The 16,295-nt window shown below is 35.8% G+C and overlaps 1 protein-coding gene across 1 annotated transcript in view; it reads left to right on the top strand.

Moving 5' to 3' along the window:
- The window catches only part of LOC149248148 (benzyl alcohol O-benzoyltransferase-like), a 39,889-nt gene extending 23,835 nt beyond the window's left edge, over positions 1 to 16,054 (top strand). Inside the window, exon 2 of the mRNA XM_089447864.1 lies at positions 15,692 to 16,054. Coding sequence (XP_089303990.1) covers positions 15,692 to 16,054 — 363 coding nt within the window. The remainder of the gene's footprint in view (positions 1 to 15,691) is intronic.
- The last annotated feature ends 241 nt before the right edge of the window (positions 16,055 to 16,295 follow it).

Here is a 16,295-nt window from a genome sequence, read left to right as displayed (position 1 = left end):
CTTAGATTCCTTTTGTTCCTTATATTTTCTTCGTTTCTCAAATTTTCTTCATTTCTTAGATTCTACTCACCCTAAGGTCTTTCAATGTGCTCAACATTCTCACAACATCTTCAGTTTCTACCTTCCAAATTTCCTCCTTCAAGATTCTCTTCTTCATTTTGCTCAAAACCAGTAGGAATTTCTAGGCCTTCTATTGAGCGTCTCTCAATAGTGTCTGCAAAATCATCCAAAGCCACAACAACCAATTCTTGAACTGAACTTACTAAGAATATTTTATGGGAATGGTGAGGTTGAGTATAGAATGTATGGTGTAAGAGAGTCGCAGTAAGGATAATTTTAAGACTCTTATCAAATTGACAAGTAATCGGGCCTAAGGCTCTCAACTCATTATAGGTAACCTCGTATGATGTTTCCTTATTATCAAGAGGGGCTTCAAAAACAAGTGGTTCTTCTAGAGGAGGATGAGAAAGAGATTGGTTTCTAGCTTGTTGAGAAGGCTCATGACAAGAGTGGGGATTTGTACTAGCCATACAACAATAACTCTTCTTCTAGTGCCAAAAATATGTTGACATGGCATAATGTACTGCTAATAGTAAGGGGATCTCCCCAGTATAAAATCCAAACTAGACTCTACAACATATGATTTGGGAGTTCCATTCATTATGTTGGACCAATAGCCATCATGTTTCTTAAAATTTTCTTTCGATTAAACAAACAACAATTGTTTAAGAATAAATAAAACCTTCAAAAAATGCAAATGAGTGGCCTATAGAAATTAAACATGTAGAATGTTGTGCATATAAATATGACTAACTAGTGTGATGTGAATCCTAAGAGAAGAAGTGTTAGAAAAACATCAAATAAAACCCATGAATTCAATAAAGATTAGTTCGTTGATCACAAACAAGTTCATAATCAATGACGCCATGAAAGCATATAGAAGCATACAATCCTACACATAATATATACTTAAATCAATAACATAGTTCATTAAGATAAGAATAAAATAAGCACAATGTATACCATTCGATCACCGCAGGAGGAATTTCACAATGATTGATGACACATGAAATAATTGCACACTTAGGCTCAAAAAGCTTCAAAAATTAAGATGAAATATCCATAGCATCATCACATAGAAATCCCATGGAATCCATGAGTGGAAGTGCGAAATCATCACTTGTATTCACAAAAGGTCTATTACCACTCAAACAATTTGCACCGAATTAGTCCAAAACTAAAAGTCCATTACATTAAGGGTATAGTTATAGAATATAAGGTGACATTTCACCTTCCATGACCTTTCATCTACCCTCAATGACTTTTCATATTCCACATGAATTTTCCTATTCTATGGTCTAATGTATTCTCAACAAACAAAAAAATTACATTAGTCTTAAGAAAATAAATAATGTTAATCAACTAATCTTGTAATATAAAGGTTTGGAGCATTAATTTGAAACTCTTGAATCAAATACTCCTGCCACAGCTTGTACTCTCCTGCAAGATTCAAAATCTAGTGCTGCAACTCATCCCCATGTCTTTGTAGGTCCTCTAGCGCATTTGGTACTAGGGTGGGATTTTTTCCTTGTATTTGGTGTGACATAGTCATAAACGTAGTGTATAGCCTTACAGACTCAACCACATATTGAGTGATCACCTCCTTTATAGCTTCCAAGTCATCCCTTGGAATGACATGTTTGATGGGCTATAAGAATACTTGAACCTCTTGTTTTAATTCCTCTTTTCTTCTTTTTTCGCTTAATCCACTAATAGAAGGAACCTTATGCAATTCAACAAGAGACTCTAGCAGTCCATGCAAGTGCATGCATGATGTTATTCCCTTGTCCATATCTTTGGCCAATTTTTCATGCGATTTCATATTGATATGCACAACCACTCTATCATTTTTTGTTGTGATCAAATGTTTCCTTGGAAGATCCTCAGGTGCATTAAGATATAGATCAGACCATTCACCTATGTGCTCAACTATTGTAGTGGCTACTTTGATCATCATTCCCCTTTCTTTTGACTCTTTGTGCATTTTTAGAAATGGAGACATGAATTGATGTAAGTTCAACATTTCATTATAAACTAAGTCCATTTCCTCCACTAGTTTATGTAAATCATCTGAAATAGATGCCTATAGGCCCTTACCTTGGAAGTGAGAGGTGGGAAAGGCTTGATTCTCACCTTGTACTTGTACAACCTTTTATTTAGAGGAAACAAGCTTTTCTTTCCTTTTAGATCAAAAATTAGCCTATTAAACCGATTTATATTTAACATCATTGTTGTCACAAAAGAAATTCCATCCAATGCTATCATCTCTAGGTTCAATAGTGGTTTTTACAAAATTTTCCTTCTATGTAATCACTAATATAGGATTCACTAGGTTTTTAGCATAGCGCTTATGCCTTTCTTTCTTAATTTTACATTGGACATAATCAAAGGTGAGCCTAGAAATGAAAATACTTCTTCTTCTTCCTCCTCTGGAATTCTTGATTCCTGTAGCAGAAAATGTCCACCGATGATAGGAGTGGATGGATAAATGTTCAAGGTAGTAAATTCCAACTACATCTCTAAACCATGTAGTTGCTGATCATTTTCTACTTTGCTCTCCCATTCATTGAGTAGATCCTGCTCAATTTTTTTGTCTGGGGATTCTTGAGTTCTTCTCTTCCAACATCTTCCTCATTTCCTCCTCTTTTTTCTTCTTTGTTGCTTCCTTTCTCTTATTTTCCTCCTCCTGCTTCGTTAGGTTTTCCTCCTACTCTTGCTTCCTCTTTAGTTCCTCCTCCTGCATCGTTAGGATTTCCTCCTACTCTTACTTCATTTTCAGTTCCTCCTCTTGTTTCTGCTAAGCTTCTTCTTCTTGTCTCTTCCTTCTTTTCTTCTCTTCTTGATCATACTTTTGTTTCTTTAGCTTTTATTTATTTCTTCCATGTCCCTTATTTATCTTAAGGATGACTTCTTGTATTTAAGACTCATGCTCTCCTTGGTATCATTATCTGATTGTTCTCCTTAATTTTCTTGTTGCACATTTGGACCTACTTCCCTAGAAGCATTATAAAAGTTCTTAATCTTTTCTTCTTCATCATCAATGAAGTGTGTATATTCCCAACCAAAACCAATTGATTTGCAATGTTTTGATGTAATAGCTTTTGTGTCATATTTACGGAAACTTAATTCAATGAAATGGAAAATATTTAAATCATGGGCTTCCACTTCAGCCTCGTTAAAGTTTTGGATGTTATATGCTCCAATTGTCAAAGGGAACATCGGCCATGGTCCCTTTTTACCTTTTGTTATTTTCTTGGACAATGCAGTATTCAATCGATAAACTATCTCTTATAAAACCACTTTTTCTGTCACTAGCATGGGGAGAGAATGAGGAGGTTTGTAGGCATAGAAAACCCTAATATAGGTTGCTTCTCCAATTGGGAAGCAATCTACAACATCATTGTAACACCTCCTCCCACATTTACTCGCTTTTACAAGCTCCCCATCGTAAACATGAGATGAGTGCTACTATGACATGACCTAACCTCCAAGTTGCAGTGATGGAAGTGGGGCCTACAACTGAAAAATTCTTGACATCTCTCGAGGGCTACAAACCACTTAGAAGCCAGGTAACCACCCTAGGTGATCGATCCCTGAGCTGGAACCCTTTTTCATTGACCTGACTCCATAACCGCAACACCTCATGCATGTGGTTATGAGGCTGTAGTGACACTCATAAACCTAATTCCATGTAGTTATGACCCAAACATCTAGTTATGTTCCAACAGTTTTGAGATCTGAACCACTTTTCCAGACTAGCCTCCAAGCCACTGCCCAAAACTGCATGTAACTTTCTAGAAACATAAACAATATGTTAAGAATGCTAACCATTTATAACTTGAACCAGAACTTTACCTAGCCATGCCAAATCCATGACCGACATTTCGTCAAACATATGATAAACATAGAAGCTATAAGTCATGAATTCATATATGATCATAAGAGCTTGCACTTCATTTGATAATCACCAAAAATTTATAATTCCCTCTCAAGATAGCTACAATAACACTTGTTAGCCCATGAATTCATCAACCATTTAATAACTTATAGAATCATGAACAAGAGCCATAGCTAGAAAACATAATAAAGTCATTCATATAACTGGCATATAACCAAAATAGAAACCATGACAAATCAACCATAAAATCCTCATAATAACAAGTACTTGTGCTCATAAATCACAATAGGGAAAATATCTTATATTAACATATGAAAAATCCAACCAAGTTAAGGACTTCCACATACCACCCGACCATAGATTGGGTTGAACAAAATCTTTCTTTCAGCAAATTACCCTCATGCCATATTCCAAGCATGAATGTGGGATTTCATAGTATAAACCAAGACAAAATCAAAAACAGAATTCAAAGGTTAAACCAACTCCACCCTCAAGCTACCATGATATCACCTAAACCAGTATCAAGATCACAACACCAAACCAATCTTGGATGTCTTAGAATTCCTTCACCATCCCTTGAGGAATTTTCCTATCTGCACCCACCAATTGACGACTTCCTCGATAAAACCATATCCACCCTTAATTCTTGGGATTTTCCTGAGACCACCTCACCTAGTTCTAAAACCTTCCGGAAATCCAAAGCTCAACCGAGAATGAACCCCATTACACCATGGTTATTAAGGATATGGAAAGGTAACGCTGAAACCACTATCAAACTAGGAAAACCCCATGTCAATGACAAAAGAATTAACCAAATAAGCAAATGCATGTACCATGCATTCACACCTTAGATAGGAAATCACACATGAAACTTGTTACTTGCAGAATCCTCCTACTAAAGCTATTATCCAACCTTCTCCTTGAACTCCCTTACTTTCCTTTTCTTTCCCTTTTCTTCTTTTTCTTTCCTTTACTTGTTTTCTTACTTTCTCCTCTTGGAGCTCTCTCTTTCTCTCTCAATTGATCCAAGCCAAAACTGACAAAAGTTGCGAATTGTTTCTCTAGTGCCTTTTTATTATTGGCATCTCCTTTTTCTTCATTTTCCTTCATTTTCCCTCTAATTTCCCTTGCATGTATATTTGTGTCTCTTCACCTTCCTTTTCTCCTATTTTCCTTTATTTTCATAATTAAATGTCAATTATTGCCTCTTTACCTTTGCAATTTCCTTTTCCTATTTCCATAGCCATTATTAAACCACAAGTGATGCCCACTAAAGTGCTTACCCAACATTAAACTTCGAATAAGTGTCCCATGACCTTGTTTTTATTTTTCCTTTATTATCCTTTATTGTATGAAACTTTAACCTGAGGTTGGTACAATCAGGGAGGGAGTTCTTTTCCCTTTCAAAAATGCATGGAGGATCTTCTCCAAAGAGTGCATTATTCAAAAGAGCAATGAAATAATGTGCAATCATTTCGTACACGCCTTTGTAACATGTTCTCTAAAATATTTTATAATGGATATAGACAGGCTCATGTAGTTTTGGAGTCTATTTTAAACTCAATCCTTCAAAGTCACATTTTTTGCAGACTGCATAAAGGAGATAGGAAGCCATATAAAACTCTAATTGTTGACATTTTGTCAGGTTCTTGGCTACCTAGATATTTTACTTGAGAGAGGATGCAGGAATGCTTGCCTGATTGAATCGTGTTCCTTTTGTGGCAACCATGTGAATTAGAGGGACCCATGATCCTATAAAAATAATAGTGTTTGCCTTCCCGTAAAGCCTATTCATAATGGAAGTTATTAGTTGGTATACCTTCTAGACGCATTTTCTTTTATAGACCCAATTTTCTTTAAGCCTAAATTTGGTTGGCTCCTGCCAGAATGATTTCAACATATCTTTAGTAGGTTCATTAAAGGTTGATAATAATTTAGTGTTGAAAGCTTCTTCATACTCAAGAAGCTTAAAATAGCTACTAATATCAACAGTGGTGAAGGATTCTATATATCTTCCATCATGTCCTCCAATTACCCAGTGATCTTCATCCATATCCTGCAATAGCACATGGAAAGACTAGTAAATGTGTTTCCACTTTATGCAACCATTATTTCTTGATGTTGATATACACTTTAAAATATTCTTAATCATGTGGGATGCCCTTGTTTGCAAATTATGAGTAGATGTCCCACCAAGTTACTTTCGGTGTCTTTTCAATATTACAGGAAGTATCACCATATATGGGAAGCTTTGGTGTACTCTCTATGACCCCTTATATGATTCTCCCGACTCTACCAAAACTCTTTCCAGATCCTCTGACCATCGATGGAACCATCTCTCCAGAATAATCTGATATAGTAATGCAAACTAAATTGATCATACCTTACATTTCAAAAATATTACCCAATGACATAGATGTTAGCACAAACAATTATAACCACCAATTGACACAAAAATAAAAGTGTCACTATGAAGCTTCAGGGTAATACGGTATAAGAAATTGGCATGGAGAAGGGATTTGTTTAAGTTGCATGTTCAATTTATAGGACAGGTTGTAGTTTTATTTCTCTTTTTAGGTCGCATTTCACTTATACAGAGTAGGTCACACTCTATAATTGTAGGGAAGGTCACACTTCATTACTGCATTACTATGGAATATGGGTGTGATCAAGGACCAGGTCATGATGAATTTTTTCTTGGTAGGTCACTTCAATAACTCTCATCACAAGTCAAATAGTTGTAAACCTTTGTTAGAAGGTGAGCTACGACCTAGCATAGATTTTGATTCACAATCACAACTGAATCACAACTTTGGATGCGAGTTGCAGGAAGCAACAAGCGATAAAGGGTTGACACATGACATAGTGGATTGTAACCTATGACCTAGGGAGCCATTTGGTTTTTTTAACACATGCATACCCTCATAATATATGCAAACAAATCAAACTCCTTGAGACGAGAAAGGTTCTTATCGGTAGTGCGATAGGAACCAAATTCTAAGAAACTCTCGGGAGCACACACAATGAATTTAGCACGAATATCGTAAGGCATAATCGAATGGAACGAATGCTAATCCCTACTCACACTAATGAAGTGATTTAAGAGAATGGATGGTATGGTGGAACGATACCATTGCAAGGGAGAAATTTAGCGTAGAGACTCTTGGAATTAAGAAGAGGAATAAAGGGTTACAAGTTGGGGCTAAGAATGGGAGCGATAAATATAGCATATGAGGTTACAAGGATCAAAGCCACATATTTAAACAAAAAATAGAGGGTGACCTTGTATTGAATAAAAGAAAATGTAATAGGGCCTAGTGAATGACAAGGTTTAAGGTGCATAGATGATAAGAGATTAAACACCCAAGAAAGAAATATGCAAGATCACGACATCAATAATTCAACACATGTCCATTTGTAGGAAAGAGTAATGATTACAAAGGGTGTGTATTACTTACCTTAGGTCATGATCATTATTGTTAACTAGAGGTGAGATTCTCACTCGGGCATGAAGGGAAATGATATGGGGAATGGGAGCGCAGGTATTTTATAACAGGGACCCCACATGTGAAACGAGGTCAGAAATTGGGTTTGCACAAAGATTTTATCGCATGAAACAATCCTAGAAGGGAGGTCTCATATGGAGGTTAGGCAATAAATTTATCACATGTGATGAAAGGAATGAGGTCATAGGTCACAATATTTTCATCCAATGGAGAGGTTGCATGTGAGAGTTGTGTGATGTTCTCATCACATGCGACCAGCATAGGGGGATTGCAAGTCGCACAATCAAATCATAGTGATGTGTGAATAAGGACCAAGAATGTGGCTTTGCAACTTTGGATAAAGGGTGCATAAAATAGGTTACAAGTCAAAATTTTAACGTCTAGTATCATTGCCTCTATAAGATACTAGTCCAACTAGTGACTGGGAGCAATGGTCGCAAGTCAAAATTTTAATGGTTAGTGAAACACAACTATAAACTGCAGTTGCGACTTGCGACTTGCTGAGTAAGAATTTAAGTTTCAAGGTTTTAGGTTGCTAGGCTTAGGTTTTATCGGTCTAAGGGAATACCCTAAATAGCTCAAGGAGGAAGAGAACCCTAGGATACTATAGGAAAAGGATGATAGAAATTTTAGTATGGGATGTCGCCAAAATTTTGAAAGAGAGGAAATGTTGTGGTTGTTATAGTGGCTACAAAATTTTATTATTTCTGAAGTAGTGTGTTTTATTTAAAAATTTTGTTTCATGCTTTCTTTGATTATCTTTAACTTTTTTTGAAATCCTATATTTTGACTTTTTATCTATCTTTAGAACTTAATCATAAAAATTGACAACCAATCTAACCTTGTTCTTTATAGATTATATCTTGCTTCTAATTTTATAAACTAAGAAATTGATACAAACATTATGTATTACTATATGTACTTAAGTTATATCAACAATACATTCTCAAATAATATCATTTTTTTTGCCTCTTGTCCTATACTTATCCCAAAATTGAATGGGGGGTTCCAAGGACACTTGTTTTTGTGTGCAATTTTGTAAGATTTTGGATGTGTGACACTAAACTTTTGTGTCTAGTTTGGAACTTTATTTCTCAAGTATTTACAAAAAATTCAAATCAAATTAATCATTTCACTATAAAATTTGAAGGATAAATCATTCGCTTATGCAAAGGGAAAAGTTCCAAATCCTTTCAAAATTATGTGTGAAAGTTATCATAAAGACCTACTTGAAATTGAATAAGGAGGTCAACCAAGTCATCATGTTTAGTCATTGTAATCAAAATTTAGGGTGCATGATTGGTAGTAATTGACACCTTAAGGTAATATAAATCAACTGAGCATTAAATATAAGGATATCATCAAGTGATCAAGTATAAGTGAGTGTGACAAGTGAGCATGAGAAAAATGTGTAAATGAGGAAAACATGTACAGAATGCATCTCAAGAAATCAAGGATTTGCAAGAGTGAAACCATAAATTGTAAAATCAAATTAAAGCACTTGAGCGGGACTTACAAGATAAATAAAACATCATTTTCCCCATGGTTTATAAACTAAAATTAACAAATAGTCTTCAAAGTGATCTAGATATGAAAGATTGTTTGATTGGTGCACTTCAGATAAAATTAGGAGAAAATCAAGACCAACTTGATGATATGCTTAATGAAACATTTAGAGCTAAGATAGATGAAATTTGTGACATATAGGAGTTATTATAAAATATTGGTGAAACAAATGATATAGACTATCTTATCCAGAAGTTTGATGTAACATGTGAAATGGATGAAGCCTTGGAAATCGTTGATGCTCATTGTGATACATAGACTCAATTGAATCATATAGTGAATTAATGAATGAAACAATGAACGAAGATAAGTCATAATCACAAAATGATGGCAAAAACATTAGCAAAAGAAAATGTGAAGAAGCACAAAAACAACATCAATATCTTTCCAAGATGTTTGTTAGACCTTAGGAAGAGATATCATTCAATATAAAGCGATACGGCTTGGGATATGACAAAGGAAAAAATGTTCATATTCCACATTATACAAAATAGTTTATCTTGTGAGCGTAGGATTTATTGAATATGTTCAAAATATTAAAAACAAATACCAACGTTGTCAAAGAGTTGGTCACATGGAGAGTCAATGTTTAGATCTACATTCGTGTCTTCATTCTGGGAAGACAAATCACTTATCAGAAAAATGTTGAAAGTAGAAGTAGGATAAAAGGGTGGTTAATTATGGATGGATAAATGATTGGAGATGGAATCTACATGTAAAGAATCTTCGTCAGTCTCACTCCCTAGTCAAGACAGAGTTAAAGACATAGAAAAAAAAAAGAAAAAAAAAGCAAAAGGCTATCAAGAAAGTATTCCAAATGATTTTGGGCATGACCCAGATCTAATTCTATATATTCTCTAAATTCAAGGACGGTACTGCTAAGTCCCGATTTTGTCCATTTTTTATAATGTTCTAAGGCCTTGCCCCCCCCTATTTTGAACTATTTTTGACCCTTCATGACTCTCTTCTTGCAATATCCTATGTGTTTTGACCAAAAGGGTGTTGTGGGCTTTAAGGTATGCAAATTAGTCTAAAAAGTATCATTTCCCTTTATTCTTGAGTATTTATGAAGTTAAATGATACCTAATCGAAATATCTACAATTAAAAGAGTACTGACCGAATCATGTGCATATCACTTATCTTCCGAAGCAGTTCCGTGATTTCCTGCAGATAGGCAGATTTCCTGCAGCATCACCGATTTCCTATAGATACGCCAATTTCCTGTAACTACTCTGATTTCCTACAGTGATCTTGATGATTGAGTATGTTCTGGTCATCCTCGAAGAGAATGAAAATATGGGTTTTGTCAAGAAATCCATCTACATAGAGGTTGTCCTATTGGCTGCCTCAAAATGTCCATCGAAACTGCCTAGATATTCAAACCTCTCATGGACATCTGAAGAGGGAAACAACCTCAACAACCCAACGAGAACAGTTTGATCCATGCTTGCAGTCATGGATCAAACTCAGCATTTTTACTTTTATTATATTTTCTAGTTATTATTAGAAAACAGTTGTAGTATTTCAGTTTTCCTAATTCAGGCAAGTTTATGCCTTTGTATTTGTATAAATACTTTCATGTCTCATTTTCATGGGGGAAGATATATCAAACGTCAATACTAATGTAGCACTTGTTAACATTAATACAAAGTTCATGTTCTGTTGATCTTGTTGTGTAAACTCCTTTAATAGTTGAAGGAGTTGTGAGTAAGGGAGGGTCCCCTTTACTCACAACTCCCATAGTTACAGATTGTGTTCTTTTAATTATTTTCATGAATTGATATAGTTTTTACATAGCTTTTGATTCCTCTTTTCTAAATTATAGCAGCACATGTGTGATGATTAAATGGTGAAGCTTATGTGATGAATATGTTTGGAGTAATTGAGTAGGATTTAATCTTACATTGCAATTTGTTGAATTGATTTAATTGTTGTTTGATTGATCTATTATCTTTTTCTGATCGACATCAACAATTTTCAGAGCTTTAGAGGGATGATTAAATCTGCTCCATAGCCTTTGCTGCTAAGTGTTGATGGGGAAAATGGACATTAGAGTTGTGTGTGTATGTGATTTTGTTTAGGAAAACACTGAAAGTATTAGCCTGCATATATTTTGTGTAGCATCTCACAAGATTACCTAGCCCTGGTTGAAAATTTATGTTTGTCAAATTATAAGTCTATAATTTTCCCAAACATTTTGGCGTCGTTGCGGGGAGGTTCTAAGGGATGATACTGAAAATGTTTTAGTATGATTTCTTTTTGTTTAAGTTTTTCAGGACTGGGGGATTTGAAGTGGTAAGACGTGGGGTAAGGCCTACGCACCTGCAGAGATCATAAATTTTCTAAAGCCACATCCTGATTATTTGGTAAGTAGAAGTTTTTGATTTTTTTATGGGGGGCAATATAAATTTTCAAGCATTTTCAGTGGTGGTGTGAGCACCACTTCATTCACTAATAAACTGGCAGGGAAAAAGAATTTTGCAAGAAACAAGGTGGAATCTGAACCAAGGACTGACAGTTCTGAACTAGGATCGACAACTAATCCTAATCAAAGAAATACCCCCACAGGAGAGAAGAATCCTTCTAACAGAGAATCCTTTGTTGCTGCTCATCAATAATATCCTCTTACTATGAGGACATTGTCTTTGCCTAGTAGTCAGCCTAAAGAATAATTCCTCTTCAATCCTATTCAAGAACCAAAGTTCCAAGCAGCTGACTCTGAAGGATCTGTAGTTCACCAAGGTCCCACTCTTTTTTGGTTTAATATGGCTCATTTAGAGGGTATTGGTACTACATATGGGGACTTTCATGATATAGAAGGGGAACCATTTACATTTGAATTTCCTATCAAAGATTCTGTTGGGACCAGTCAAATGAAGAACACTCCTCCATCTGCTTCGCCTAATTTTTGTGGTACCTCTAGTGAAGATCTCGATGCTTTCTTATTTGAGTTTGATGTATTGTGTAGGAGATATGATTACTCTTCAAATGCTCAAAATTTGAAGTTGTTTCCTGCCACATTAAAATATGTAGCTCTCATATGGTTCATGGGGCTAACTACGAATTCCATTTCAACATGGGATGACATGAAGAAGGTGTTCCTGTAAAAGTACCAGGATTATTGTAGGACTGGGGACATCAGGGAAGAAATATTTGGCATGACCTAGAAGGAGGAAGAAAACCTGAAAGACTTCCTGGAAAGATTCCAGTATAATTTGCAAAAATCCAAGGTGAACCAGCTGAATAAGGAAACCCTGAGAACAATCTTACTGAGAGCCATAAGATCGGAATCTCTCGAGGTTTTAAACTTGATGGGAGTAGGTGATGTATCAAAATTGAGTTATGATGTTGTGTGCGAGTTGTGTCGATGGTATTCAAGGGGAAATTCTAAGGTTGGAAAATGATCAAGAGATACCTCTTCTATATTCACTAAATCAATCGCAGGGGCTGGGGCAACCAGAGCTAAAATGGGAAACTTATTTGAAATTTTTAAAACTGAAATTCTTAGAACTTTGTCTTCACAATTAGATGTTTTACAGGCTAAGAAGAAGTAGGAGGAAGTGGAGAAAGTCTTGGTTTTGTTCTGCTCCAAGTGTAGAAAAGAACATCCCTTGAGGGAGTGTCTTGCAGATAGTATAAAGGTATGTCGAATTTGTGAGGCTGATCATTCTATTGATTAATGTCCTTCTCTTCCAGAGATTAAAGTAGCATATTTAGGATATTAGAAATTTTTTAATTCACTCTATACAATGGCACCTCAGAAACCATGGTAGCCACGTCCTATAGGTATGTCACAACAACATTCTCAATCTCCTTATGCCCAGAATTAGATGTGGAACATTCCAATGCCTTGGCAGCCGTGGCCTCCAAAACAACCTTGGTAGGGGAATTTTCCTTATCCTGCTACACTAAATTATCCCCACCAAAAATTTTATTCACCACAGCCCATGCCACAACAAATGGTTTAGCCACAATAGTAGCAACTTCAATTGCCTGCCCCACCAAATCAACCATGACCCACACAACTTCCTACCTAGCCAGTACCCAATCGCAACAATAAATCCGTCCAATCTACTCACAATTTTGGAGTGGCAAAATATCCCACTTTTCCTACCTATTTTATATCACAACAGCCTCTGTAGGAAATTTATGTTCCTGTGCTACAGAAATTTCTTGTGGTGCTGTAGAAATTTCTTGTGTTAGATCAAGAAAAGTGGTGACTCAACCCAGAAAAATCTAAGAGATTATAGAGGAAGAGACTATGGATACACCCGAAGTAGGAAATACACCAGAACTAGCCAAACAAACCATTCCAAAGTCACAAGAACCTTCCTCATCTTATACTGTCCAGCCTCCTTTTCTAAAGAGGTTGGAGATGAAAATAAAAAAGGTTGAGTGCAATCTTGTGTCTGAACTAAGAAATGTATGCATTAAGATCCCGTTACTACAGGAAATTAATGATATCCCTATTTATGCCAAAACAGTGAGGGAGATATGTACTAAGAAACTAGGGAGACAGAAGAAGGAACCTTCTACAATTCAAGTAGGTGGAAAAGTTGCAAGTCTTATGTCCACCGGATTTTTTACTGAGAAATATGAAGACCCTCGGATCCTTGTGGTTACCACCTTTATCAATGGGTATCCAATAAGAAACACTATAATTGATTTAGGTGCAACTATAAATGTGATGACCATGGATACATTGTCTCACATAGGATCCTTTGACTTACTTCCTACTCCTACCATGTTAGAATTGGCAGATAGGTCTAAGGTAAAGCCAGATGGTGTATTAGAAGACATTGTCATTTCATTGGATTCCTGGGAATACCCTATAGATTTCTATATTATTCAACCTAAGACCAACTTGGGAGGGCATCCTTTGATCTTGGGGAGACCTTGGTTGGATATGGGTGATGCCTACATAGGGTGTAGGTCTGGAAACATGACCATCACTCATGGGGCTGAAACTAAACACATCAACCTATACCCCCCTGCCAAACCTCTCCTAAAATCAGAAAATACCTATTGGGATGATGAAGAACATAATTTAGAAGCTATTCACCCAGTATTGACAATAGCCCAAGCCATGAGCCTTAACGAAAATTCAAAGGAAAATTTGATAAATTGTTATATTTCTAATCCTAATTTTTCACAGCACTTAGAGGGGCAGTCTAGTCCTAATCTAGATATCATTACTAACATGCATAACTCTTATAAATATGATACAAAATTTGAATTACATTCAGCCCTCTTATATTCATTTCCTCCATATTCAATGACTGAATGTGGAGGTAAGGTAATTGAAATTTCTTTTGGAAAAACCCTAAATATCAATTTTGCCTTGACTCCTAAACAAGAGGAGCAATTAATTCAGGCATTGAAAGACTTTTCAAATACATTTGCTTGGGAATACATAGACATTAGGGGTATTCACCCAGATACATGCATTCATCATATCTGAATAGAGGGAAATGCAAAGCCTATGAGACAACCACAAAGGAGAACAAACCCCGCTTTGAGAGAAATTGTAAAAAATGAGTTGCAAAAATTGTTAAATGTAGGGTTCATTTATCCTATTTAAGACAGCCAATGGATATCCCCACTGGTTATCATCCTAAAAAGAATGGTAAATGGTGAGTGTGTGTGGATTATAGGGAAATAAACAAAGCTACATTAAAATATCACTTTCCTTTTCCTTTTATAGACCAAGTGTTGGACACTCTAGTAGGGAAGATGTATTTTTCTTTCCTAGATGGGTTCAATGGGTACAACCAAATTAGGATAGCTCTAGAGCACCAGGAGAAGATGACATTCACATGTCCCTGGGGAACCTATGCATATGAGGTAATACCATTTGGTTTATGCAACGCACCCGCCACATTTCAAAGGATGATACTTGGTATTTTCTATGATCATTTTCATGATTGCATAGAGGTTTACGTGGATGATTTTACAGTAATGGGTTATAATTTTGAAGAAGCTCTACATAATCTTAGGAGAGTTTTGCAGAGATGTAGAGAAACTAATCTTTCATTGAGTAATAAAAAATGTTTCATGATTATGAATGAGGTTATTGTTTTGGGTCATCATGTTTCTGTTGCAGGAATTAAAGTTGATCCGGCTAAGATCGAAGTAATTGAAAAGTTTCCCCCACCAACTAGTCAAAAGGGAGTTTGAAGTTTCCTTGGACATGCAGGCTACTACAAAAGGTTTTTTGAGAATTTTACAAAGGTAGCCTCACCATTGTTTATATTATTGACCAAAGAATCTGAATTTAATTGGAGTGATGAGTGTTAGGTTGCATTCGATACACTCAAGGAAAAACTTTCTTCAACACCTGCCTTGAGAGATCCAGATTGGAAATTTCCCTTTCATATTTCCATTGATGCCTCTGATTAAACTATATGAGTGGTATTAGGCCAAAAGGAAAATCTCGTAACCCATGTTACCTATTTTGTTAGTAAAAATTTAACTCCTGCATAAATGAATTACAACCTAACTGAAAAAGAGTTCCTTGTTGTAATTTACACTATTAATAAGTCTAGACATTACATCACTGGTTATGAAGTTTTTTTACATATTGATCATTCTGCTATTCGATATCTCATGAACAAACTAGTCACTAATGGCAAGATTACTAGGTGGTTTTTGCTGCTGCAGGAATTTGATGTCACGATATTGGACAGGCCCGTAAAAGGAAATCATGCCGTTGATTTCCTATCTAGGCTCAATCATGCAGGTGAGGATATTCCTGTTAATGATAACTTTCCCAATGAGAATTTGTTTGCTATTTCTATCAAAACACCTTGGTTTTCAGACATGGCCAATTACCTTGCTACAGGAAAGTTACCACCCTACTTCTCATCTAGTCAGAAAAAGAGAATTATTAGAAAAAGTGTTGATTACACTTCGATAAAAGGAGCCTTGTTTTGCACCAGACCTGACTTGATTATCCACATGTGTGTTAGAGAGGATGAGATATATGATATCTTGAGAGCCTATCACGATGAACCCTGTGGATAAAATTTTGCAGATAAGCGGACAACCTATAAGATCCTTTGCTTAGGTTACTACTGGCCAAGTCTTTTCAACGATACAATGGAGTATGTTCGTAAATGTGATAGATGCCAGAAAATAAGGCTACATGTTCAATCAGATGAAATGTCGTTGCAACCACAAGTTCTCATAGAACCATTCGAAAGGCGGGCTCTTGATTTCGTAGGTCTTATCAATCCTATGTCCAAAGGTAAGAAGTATATTTTAG

Source organism: Pinus tabuliformis, chromosome 7, assembly GCF_031772625.1.
Source record: "Pinus tabuliformis cultivar Carrire ecotype Pingquan chromosome 7, CPIR1, whole genome shotgun sequence".
Taxonomy (NCBI): Eukaryota; Viridiplantae; Streptophyta; class Pinopsida; order Pinales; family Pinaceae; genus Pinus; species Pinus tabuliformis.
Note: the sequence above shows the minus strand (reverse complement) of the source record. Positions and strands in the feature narration are given on the sequence as shown.